At 36.7% G+C, this 11,534-nt stretch overlaps 1 protein-coding gene across 1 annotated transcript in view; it reads left to right on the top strand.

Annotated features, from left to right (window-relative positions):
• Positions 1–8,578, top strand: part of NDUFAF5 (NADH:ubiquinone oxidoreductase complex assembly factor 5) — a 9,521-nt gene extending 943 nt beyond the window's left edge. The window contains exons 2-11 of the mRNA XM_009282564.1: positions 3–42; positions 313–376; positions 1,052–1,099; positions 1,196–1,299; positions 1,756–1,795; positions 3,578–3,775; positions 4,291–4,351; positions 5,630–5,713; positions 6,039–6,121; positions 6,251–8,578. Of these exons, the coding sequence (XP_009280839.1) occupies positions 3–42; positions 313–376; positions 1,052–1,099; positions 1,196–1,299; positions 1,756–1,795; positions 3,578–3,775; positions 4,291–4,351; positions 5,630–5,713; positions 6,039–6,121; positions 6,251–6,337 (809 nt within the window). The 3' untranslated portion in view covers positions 6,338–8,578. The remainder of the gene's footprint in view (positions 1–2; positions 43–312; positions 377–1,051; positions 1,100–1,195; positions 1,300–1,755; positions 1,796–3,577; positions 3,776–4,290; positions 4,352–5,629; positions 5,714–6,038; positions 6,122–6,250) is intronic.
• Positions 8,579–11,534: the final 2,956 nt, after the last annotated feature.

Raw genomic sequence — 11,534 nt, forward strand, 5'->3', positions numbered from 1 at the left:
GGTCGGCGGCAGGATAGCGGACAGGGTGTTTGATATCACCAGGTAAGCCTCGCCGCGGGGGGAAGCGGGGCACCGCACCGTATCCCACACGCTCGCCTGCAGCTGCAGGGTCGCGGTCAGGGGACGTGACCCTCGGGAAGAAACGGTGGCTTGTGAGAGCCTTTCTCTGCGCTTCCTCGTAGCGGTAACCACAGATGGATGCTCCATGTGTTTAGCTCGAAAAGACGTTTGGAAATGAGCAGACAAAACTTAATATAGTCTAAAACTTACTAAGTGTTGATTATATTTTGTGTTGATAAACTTATCCTTTAGAACATTTCCTCTTGCTTTGGATGTTGGCTCTGGAAGAGGTTACATAGCTCAACATTTAACCAAGGTACCGTCTCTTCATACTTCAAAGTGTTTAAAATAAGTACGTATTTATCCCTCCGTTTTCAAATAGGGCTCTATTGTAACTCAGAACAATCCTCTGAATCTTGACGAGGTAACTCCTTTTTTTTTTTTTTTCCCCCTCTCGTATCTGTAGCTACAGTCCAAAGACGTGTGTTGTGCAGGCTGTTACCCTATTGCCACCGAAGACTAGACAGATAGTAGTGCAATGGAAGCTATCTGTTGTATGATAGTTAACCTTTAGTCTTGAGTAGGGCGATGCATGTTTTTCGATCAATCTCTGTTGGATGCACTTAGTTGTTAAAGAGAAGTATCGTTATGGAGACTTCTAAATGGTGAACTGTTTGCCCTTCATGAACTGTGCTGTAAGTAAAGGTACTTCATCGGCTGTAAATCCATGGTTTATATCTGACTGAACTTATACCTAAAAATGCAGAATGTGTTTTCTGTTACTACTTTTACCTCAGCTATTCTCCCTGGGAGCAATTATGAAGTATTACATTGAGGGGGGAAATGCTTTCTGCTTTACGTAAAGTTTTATCAAGGGTTAAAGAGATTCCTTCCAACTTATCATAAGTATGTGTAAGCGTTCCAAGAAATTACTAACATCAACTTGTAAAACAACTTAAATATTTGATAGACTCTTTAAATTTTATTTCAGGAAACCATTGAAAAACTTATTCAAGTTGATATTTCAGAGAATGCTTTAGTAAGTAGCTTTCTGAATGCTAATGTGCTTAAATTCCATAATACAGGAGAGCGAAAGTGAGCTTCTGATGTTGTTTTTCTTCTAACCCAACATTAGAAAAATGCTGTACACTCTGAAATCCCTACGGTCAGTGTTGTAGCTGATGAGGAATTCCTTCCTTTCAAAGAAGATATATTTGATCTTGTTATTAGCAGCTTAAGGTATGCATTAATCACTTATTTACATTTTATTTTTTGGTTAAAGGTATTAAATAATGTTCTTTTCAGAGTAAGTTTAAGGAAAAAAAAAGATTAATAGTCCATTAAACAGTAATAAGAAATGTACTTGCATAGTTAATACGAGCATACATTAGGACAAACTGCTGTCCTGGTGGTTCTTACTGTTTTGTTTGTTTGTTTTTCCTTCAAAACACATGTAGCTTCTCTCTTTCTTGCATTTTGACAACCTAGTCTCCAGGACCTGCATTTTCTCAACTTAAAAAACATCTATTTAGTTTTTATTTAGTATCACTTTTAGGCATTTTGGAACTTTTGCAGCTTGAGAAACTAGTTTGTTGCTTTGGCTTCTGAAACATACTTAGATAATGTAATAATTATTTGCATTCCCTAAATTTTATTTAATATGCAATTACAAAATGTACACTTCTGTTATTTCAGTTTACATTGGGTGAATGACCTTCCTAGAGCTTTTAGAGAGGTAAGAAACTGTTTTTTAATACTAAACTTCAACACTTGCCATTACTTGCCTTCAGAGCGCTCTGTATTTCCAGGTCTTCTTTAAATAAGAGGCACAGAAATAGCTCATGTTGCACACAAGTATTTTTTGCAGTATTTTTGGCAGTTTGAGGAGCATCAGTTGCTATTTCTACTCATTTACTGTCTCAAATCAATTTGGAATAAATAACTGTGAAACAACGTGTTTGTATAATATTTTATAGTCTCAACAGCCGGGATCATGGTCACTAATGTAAACTGAGGCAATGCCATTGATTTTATTGTGTGTTAGTTCTTACTACTTGTAGTACAAGAGTTTTCTAAATCTAACTTCTCCAGAACCGGCTTATGGAACTTGTATTATTTTTATATGTCAGCTGTTTATTTTGAAATACAACTTTAATAAGATAAAAGCTTTTTAAATGAAGCAAATACTTGTTAAGGACAGAAAACTGAAACTGTTACTGAAAAAAATCTGATTTTTGGATTATTTCAGCTCCTTCCTGCATGTGAAAACTTATTTCAAATCAGCTAACTTGGGAGCAAGAACACGGAGTGTTTTAACCAGTTTGCTGTTTTTTCATTTATTTCAAATTGGTCAGTCATTACAGTGCTATTCTATCACCTGTTGTTATGTATAGGAGTACCCTGCTGTTATGGAAATAATAAAAATAGAAATCGGAATGCCTTCAGTACTTAAAAAAAAAAAAAAGACTTGGAAAGAAATATATTATTTTCTGTGGAATTTAAGTGTTCTGTGGAGTGTCAAATATTTTTACCTCCACAGTAAAAATAACTGACACACTATAATGTCCCACAAAGGGGAGGGAGCTGGAGTTCTTGGCCAACTTCCATCGTGAATGCTCATTTCCTACTTTGGGATGACTGGCTTTAACTAATGGAAACTGCCTTCAACTGCCTAAATTTCCTACCTGTCAATTAAAGGCTTCTTTATTGGCATTGAAAAGGTAGCTTGATTAAAAACAAGTTTTAAAGATTTTTGTTTCAAATCAGTAAGGTAAACTGTCTGAAGCTTTTGCTGTCTTGTTGGCCTGTTTATGTAATATGGCTCTTCTGGATATCTAAACCAGGGATCATTGCCAATTCTTAAGGGAAAAAGAAAGTATGAATTTGTTGGCCTTCTCAGTAGGGAGGGGGCTAGGACTTACTAGACAAGAAAGCAGCTTGTCAACCTTGGCATTTGTGTCATGATACTGCTATTCTGGCTAGTTAAAAATAAGTAGGGGTAGACATAATAAAATTGCATTACTCTATTGTGCGTTCAGAAGTACAAAGATCACCACTAGAAACTAAGGCCTGCATTTCTCTTAAATCAAGCTATTAAAAAGTATTTTTGCTGCCCTTATCTGAGAAACTAAAAGTAAGCAGAAGCTATCTTAATCTACCTTATTTTCAGAAGCAAATTAATTGAGGATATTGTTTTAGGAGTATCCCATTGAAAATAGTTTTACCCTATATTTCCACAGCGCATTTTGTGTTTCCTGACTGTAAGTGTAATTTCTGGGGATTCACTCTTTCTTAAGAACAAATAGTCTCTTTTCAGACAGATTATTTATCTTGCAGTGTTACCAAAAGCTTTGGTTCAGCTTGCCTTGTGGAATACAGTCAACATTAAAAATCTGTTACAGCTACTATAACGATTTTTTTTTTTAAATGAACTTAAAAGCAAAAAAAGTCCTAAGAACTTCTTAGTTGCATAGGCTTAATAACAAAAAAACATTAATTTTTTTTTTCTGTGTTGTAGATTCACCAAGTTCTTAAGCCAGATGGAGTATTCATTGGTGCAATGTTTGGGGGAGACACTCTGTATGAGCTTCGCTGCTCTTTGCAGCTAGCAGAATTGGAGAGGGAAGGGGGATTTTCTCCTCATGTATCACCGTTCACTGCTGTCTCTGATTTGGGACATCTGCTGTCGAGAGCTGGCTTTAACACCCTGACTGTGGTAATTATAAATAAGAGAACAATCAGACAGAACAATCCAGAACATCAGAGCTGCTGGTATATAAAAAATACTATTTAAGAATGTATTAGTAATGTACTGCTTCCTTCTGCATGTTGTGCACCTTGCTGAATAAGTTTCTGAAATAGCCTGGTCTGCCTCTGTTCTCGGCTTCACTGTGATTAATCTGAAGTGTATCTTTGGCTAGTGGCCCAGTAGAATTTGGATGGCGGTCTTGGAGAAATGTCAGAGAATGTTAGACCTGCTTGAAAAAACTTTAGACACTCTTGCTGTTTCTTCTAAAATCAAGAAGAAAATAATGGCATTTCAATTAAAATTTGATTGCATTTGGGCTGCTAAACAAAACTTTTTAGAAATGTTAAGACAGTATATTCTTCTGAGAATTAGGCGGTTTGAACAGAAGTGGCAGATGAATAGTCTTAGCAGCTCTGAAGGCTAGAATAATGCTACTGTTTTAGCTTGATATGCTCTAAAACTAAGCTTCTCAATTCTTTTAGGATACTGACGAAATTCAAGTCAACTACCCAGGGTTGTTTGAGGTTATGGAAGACTTGCAAGGCAAGTATATACTTTATGGAAACATAAATGTTTTCTGTATCAGTGATGCAGACACAGAAGAGTTTCACTGTGTGTTTCTTAACTCCAAATTATAGAATGATTTGGCTTGGAAGGGACCTTCAATGATCATCTCGTCCAACCCCCCTGCCATGAGCAGGGACATCTTCAACTAGATCATGTTGCTCAGAGCCCCGTCCAACCTGACCTTGAATGTTTCCAGGGACGGGGCATCCACCACCTCTCTGGGCAACCTGTGCCAGTGCTTCACCACCCTCAGCGTAAAAAATTTCTTCCTTAACAAAATATAAATAAAGCTTTTTCTAACAGTGGAAGCATTACTTTTTTCCTGATCTCTAGTGAGTCAGGAGATTATGCCTGTCAGCAGATTTGTGTTGGGAGGTAGAAGTCAAAGATTTGCTATTTCGTGGTCTATGAATTTTCTGCTTCCCTTGTATTCCCATTCTTTGTGAGCCTGTTCAGTGTAAGCTGCTGAAAAGCCCTGAAAGGGAGACAGAAGCATATAATCTCACATACTATCTTTTCCCGTGAGCCTCCCTAATGATTAGGACATTCAGGAAACTGCTTTGGAATGAGAATAAATAGACCCTCAAATTGGACCCTGCTGAGGAAAGCAAAAAACGATTCAGATGCTTAACAATTGAGTTAGTATTCTGATTGCATTTGTCATGGGTTGTAAAGTAGTCATTGATATGCGGTTAGTTGTTACTTACACAGCAGTTCAGGGTGTCTTCTTACTCTGGATCAGCTGCTGTTGTTTAGAGTAATTCTTTAATGAAAATAAAACTTTCATTCTCTGCAGAAACATTCAGATGCAGTAAGTTATTAAAGAGATTAGAATTGTGGTTATTTTATTTCCTATTAAAAAACTCTTGGGATAGTCATTTTGATGCTTATCTGTTAAAAAAAAAAAACCAACCACCCATGAGTGGTGTGTCTGAATAAACACTTTGTACTCATGCTTAAAATAATTTATACTAAAAAACCTAAATGTTTGAAGACTCAGGCTGAAGAAGTAATAATTTGAAATCATTCCTAGCAATACAAACTGTACATTGCAAAGCACTGCTGTTAAAAGGCTTGGATTCTTATAGGTAAGAAACTCACCTAATTATTTGCGGTATGTTGTTCTCTCTTACAGTGAGATTCAGAGGATTTTATACTTACTCTGGTTTAGTAAAAATCTGTCATTAGTGCATGGCACTTAACTCATGGCATATGCTATATTTTCTTTTTCTTAAAGCTAAAACATATTTTTAGGTATGGGCGAGAGTAATTGCTCTTGGAATAGAAAACCTCTGCTACACAGGGAGACAATGTTGGCAGCTGCTGCAATATACCGAGGTAAGTATTTGAGAGGTAATGAGTTAATCTGAAATGACTTTAAGAACATGTTTTCTATGTCTTTTTCTCTGACCTCTGTGTAAAAAAACCAGAAACATTTTGGAATAGAGCAAAATAGCATTATCGACCAGATATTCTTAACCTTAATTATAATGACAGGATTTGAACTATGTTGATGCACCAGTATGAGAGATTTTTATTGTCCCAAATCTTTCACCAAGAGTCATTATGATGAATATGCCATACTTAGTTCTAATGTTCTCAGAACTAAGTATTTCTTAGAACTGACATTCTGTGTACCTTTTTTCTCTCCCTGCCCTAACAGAAATGTATGGAAATAGCGATGGCTCAGTACCTGCCACGTTTCAGATCTACTACATGATTGGCTGGAAATTCCATGAATCACAGGTAATGTGAAGCTGAATTATTTTCTATTTGAAGATACTTTTTAAATTACTGATGCTTTAAAAGCTTTTTACAAAATATTTTAACTTAAAATTAGCCCTATATATTTTTTTTCTTCTTTTTTTTCCTTAGGCAAGACCAGCCCAGAGAGGTTCTGCAACAGTTTCATTTGGAGATCTGGCAAAAATAGATGGACTTCTTTCAAGGGGAAAAAAATAGTTCTTCATCAGAAATAATAGTTGTTGTGGAGCTTCTATAAAAGTTCTCATTGCAGATAATCTTCATTTGTTCTTATTTTATGACGACATTTTGAAATTATGATAATCTGCACATAGAGGGTTTTTTTGGGTTTTTACTGCCTATGCTACAGCATCAGCTATGTAAAATGGCGTTCATTTTTTGTTTCTAGAGAAATATTTGAGCGGTATTGTAAGTGAATACATGCTCTCCCAACTTTTGATTAAATTACTATTCTCAAATGTAATGCCTTTTCCAGCATTTCAGTATCACAGAGTGCTCCAGGTATGATTTGCAAGTCTTGAGTGTATCACGCTCCATTATTTTTTAATTTTTTCCTAAAGGATGGTAGATCATAATAAAGAATAGTACTTGGTGGCAAGTGTATTTATAAGACATCCTATAAGAGAAAATATCAGCAAATACACAGGTCTAAGTTATTGTTTTTTGTGGGTTGGAAATTATGGGTAAAAAGTTACTGTCGGTTACTGTTTGAAATGTGAATGTTTGACTTACGTATAAGGAATTGGTTAAGTAAGTTCTGTATTATAAAAAATATCTCAGGTTACTACCCTTCACCTACAACCCTAAAATTCAATTACTTTTTCTTCCATCCCCAAATCTAGAAATGTTTCTGAACATGAATAGTAGAACTCAGCCATAAAGAAAGCGGGATGCTTCATTGTAGCTCTAACAGAATGCATGTATCATGATTTGACTTAATTTACTGAAAGGAATAGCAAGCAGAAGAGTCACCTAGCACTCAGATGGACGTGTACGTTTCAAATTAGTTAACTGGCTTAGAATTGGCATTCTCTGGAGTTGGTACTCTTTTGGAGTTCCATGGCATTTTTTTTACCCGTTCTTTTATCTCATAGCATTTGAAAAATTAAAGGTGATACTTTATCTAAATATTAGTTAAAAATACATTTACACGTTACTTTCTGCTTTTCTACTATCAGAGGCTGAAAAGCATGAAGTATACTTTTTTCTCCTTAGCTGTGACATGGAGCTATGACTTTTCCTGTATATAACTGCATTACCAGAAATCGATACTGGTTACAAATATGGCCCTTTAACCTGAGGTGTTTAGAAAAAATACCTACCCAGGGATTTCACTTGATTGTAGTACTGATAGAGAACAGTAGAAACGAAAAGCATGAAGAATGTATAATCAGGTGTACAGTTTTATCATTGTATCTGGGTGTTGTATCAATACTGGTGAAATGAAAGCTTCTCTAGGCTTGTTTTAAGAAGATTATCCAGCAGGTGGAGTTTGACAGAATGTGGCACAGACCGAATAGGCACGGTAGGCAGAAGCCTTCATATTCTGTCAAGGATTATTGAATTCTGATTGAAAGACTAATACAGATACTAGAGTTACCTCCTACTGCTTAACCAATGTTCAGTTTTCAAAATAACAGAAATGCTGTTTAAAAAGAAACTGTTCATGCAGTATTCAGCTGGCTAGATCAATTTAAGGGCCTAATTTGGGGGTTTATTTTACCTACCAGGCTTTGACTTTGAATAAGAAATGGGCAAAGAAGGTACAACACATCACGATAAGGAGGGTAGGAATATTCCGTCCTGCTTTTGCTTACAAGCCTAATCCATAATCATTCAAGGGGAATGAGTTCATCTTTCATTTTCCTTGGAAAAGAACAGTAACCCTCCTGGAAAAAGGGGGAGAGGCTCTAAGTGGTCTGATAACCTTTATAGCCCTTTATCTTAAGACTAAATCTAAAAAGAGCTTGTTTCTCTGAAAGCCTCCATTTTTTTTTTTTATAGTACATCAGTGGACTTAATACAAGATACTGCATCTCTCTACAGATCTTCTCTGGCTTAAATAAAATTCACTTATTTCAAGGGGAAACTCTCCAGTTTCCCAGAGGTAGGTTTCTATGAAGTTACGTGTCAAATGACTAACTTTATCCATTTTTGCCTTAGTAGGTTAATTTCTAGTCACTTGAGCTGGCAGTTGTGACTCAGATGTGTTAAGGGAGTGAGGAGGTGGAATGTGCTGGGTAAATGTTAATTGGAGAAGTGCTTGTTTGCAGCGCTCGGCTAAGTTACAGAGAAAGGGAAGGGTTTCCAGTTCTTTGATTCCATATTCCACGGATGGAATATGTAAACGGCAAAGGAGGTAAGAATGTGGTTTGGTAATGGGGTAATGTACCTTCTGAACAGAGAGAAATACAAGAGTAGCTTTTTCCTAGCACTTGGGGAGAAAAAAAGTTTAGATATTCTGTTAACTTGGAAAAAGGGTGCAGAGTAGTAGAAGTGAGGAGCAATAAATACAGCATTGGAGCGGTGTCGGAATTAGGGGGCATGCAACTGACAGGTAAGGTGTTCATTTCTCTGGCTGACTACATTTGGATAACTGCCTTTTATGTGTGTGTTTAACTGCAATGTTTTTTTTTTCCCTGTAGTGTTTCTTCTTGGAATTCTAGGTTACTCTGGTTTCCACTAGTTACTTTCTTCGTATGGCACTTAAATGAATAGCTTTGAAAACAGTTAATTTACTATGAACAGATGTTTTTGTCACATAAGGCTCTGTTATATTTTAATTCTTTTTTTCAGATTTAAGTCTTTATGGCTTTCTAAAATTGTAATGAAGAAGAATGTGGTTGCCAGTTGCTAGTCTAGAAGTTATTTTAAAGTCTGAGTGCGTGTTAAAAATCAGTTTTTGCAGAGTAAGTAACTTGTAAAAAGTATGTGTTAAAAATCAGCTTTTGCAGAGTAAGTAACTTGTAAAAAGTAGTTGCTAAGGTGACATAATGTCTCCTGTAAGCTTAGTTAGTTTTAAAAATCTTTGTGCATAATACAGAATGTTTTTCTCCTGGTTACAGAAGAATGGAAGAAAGAATTCTGGGAGATAATTATTTTGACTAATCAAAAGTTAGGAGCCCATAAATAAAAAAGTTTAGAAGAAGGACGTTTACGCTTCATGAACATTAGTATTTTTGAGCCTCAAAGAGGTTCTGAGGGTCTGAGCCACAGATCAATGAGCATGCTTGTTCAGTGTCTTTGACTACAAGATCTGTCAATGTATAGTTTTATGCAAGTCTACTTAGGATATAGGGATGATAATGAGGCCCTACACTTTGTAACCCAAGCATTAGATTTTTGCAGAGCCTATGTTTTCAAAAGACTCTGAGAATTTGTGAATTTAAAACATGGAAAAGGATTCTTGATTACCCCTAATTCATAAAAATGTCATCAGCAGAAGTACAGAAGTGAACCACACAAAATTAAATTTAACTGTAGCTTTTTACACTGCTTAAAAAAGAAATAAATATGAATGACACTTTTTAAATGTTTTCTAGAAGTGAGCTATAACTAAGCTTTGTCAATTGTGGGAGGAGAAACACACCAATCTTTCCTATGGTGTTTAGTTGGAATTTCCTGATGCAAAGATCTGATCTAGTGGATTAAATTCATTAGAGCATCTTGTTCAAGAAGCCATTTTAAGAAAGCTAGCATATATGTTAAACCTCTTAAATTTTCATTTGTCTAACCCAAGAACTTAATATCCACTTTTCAATGACGTGATCTATTTTGGTCCGGGTTTTGGAGCCATTATTTTGGGGGAGTACAGTTATTGTAGTAGTTTGATTGGAATCAGTCTGAGTACTGAAGCAAATATGACCTGTACAGCTAGTTGGTTGATTTCCTGAATATCTTGGGTGCCCTCAGGTGACGGAAAAGGAAAAAGAAAAACCTGAGACAGTTAAGTTTTAGCCGAAGGCTGTGTATCGGTGTGAAGTAGAAAACACTGAAGAGAGTGCGTGTGCTTGTTGTAGGGGAAAACAACTCGTGGCTTAAATCAAGTTAGAACTGAAGTGGTTTGTTGATTTATTAATAGTTTGTAATTAACTGTTAGTCCGTGAACTATACGTGCAGGATTAATAGCAGCAATATAACAGATAAATGACTGTACTAGACCCTTACAAAACCTTAGTAAATAAACACCTTCAGATACCTAAACACCCTTCTACAGCAATCCCCCCCAAGTTTGCAGTTACATGCTCACCTCTGTCCCTGTAACAGAAGGTTTGGGTTATAAGAGCACACCCTTCTAGGAGTACATTACCCTATTTACATCCATCCTCTTTGGAGGTGTGGATGCTGTAGCTGCATGCTTACCTGTGCTGTTCCCTATGCTCCACTAATCCACCCACCTGTTGGGATGGCACCCCATGAGGTGATGTGCAGACACCCCGGGAGCGGTCAGTGCTTGTTGCACCCGGTACTGTCAGCCCACTGGCAGGCATGCAGGCTACTCCCAGCTGCTGGGGAGAGTGCTCCCTCAGGCCTCAACAGAGCTTGAGATGCCAGGAGGGCATCTTCTCAGTGTCAGACCAGATTTTGACTGCTTCTCTCTTCTCACTGTTAGAAATGTTAGTGCTTTTTATACTTGATTTTAAGCTGACTCTTTTTGCCCCCCCAAGGTCTCTTGGTAACTGCCTGGTTACTGTTCAACGTGGCTGATGGTTGTCTTCATTTTCAGCCTTACCAGATTTTGAGCAAACACTCTGTTTTGGGTATTCTGTTCACACGTATTGCACTCGTGTTTCTGTCTTAGCAGCTGATGTTGTCCAGGCTTTTTTGCCAAGAGAAGGCCATGTGGATTTTCCCCACGATCTGGAACTGTTTCTTGGGGTACAAGGTACATTCATAAAGTAAGAGACAAAGTCCTTCTCAGAAAAAATGTTTCTGTTTGGAACCTTGTACAAGTGCAACTTGAAGTTGGGATGTGCACGTTGTGTGTGACTTCTGGTCATTGACCTATTCTTTTAATATTGCACCCAGAGTTTGTGTGAGTACACTAAGAAAACAAAGAATAAAACTACCCTTGTGCATAAATGTATTTACCATGAAAAATGCCGTAGTTCTGATCAAATATAATTTCTGGTTTCATAGATGACAAAACTGCAGGGACAGAAACGCGTTGGATATATTTCTGCTGTATATAATACCACCTTTTTAGCCAAATGAACAACCTAAAAAAAGTGACTATTTTACTTAATACATGCATTCATTTAAATGGCTTGAAGCTCTAATCTTAAACTTTTTACTTCTAAGGTGAAGTACCCTAATATTAAGAAATTACTTATTCTGTGGAAATACTATCCAAAATGAACAATTTACTAAGGGAATCTAATGGGTAACAGGTCTA

The sequence above is a fragment of the Aptenodytes forsteri genome, unplaced genomic scaffold, assembly GCF_000699145.1.
Source record: "Aptenodytes forsteri isolate BGI_AS27 unplaced genomic scaffold, ASM69914v1 Scaffold5, whole genome shotgun sequence".
Taxonomy (NCBI): Eukaryota; Metazoa; Chordata; class Aves; order Sphenisciformes; family Spheniscidae; genus Aptenodytes; species Aptenodytes forsteri.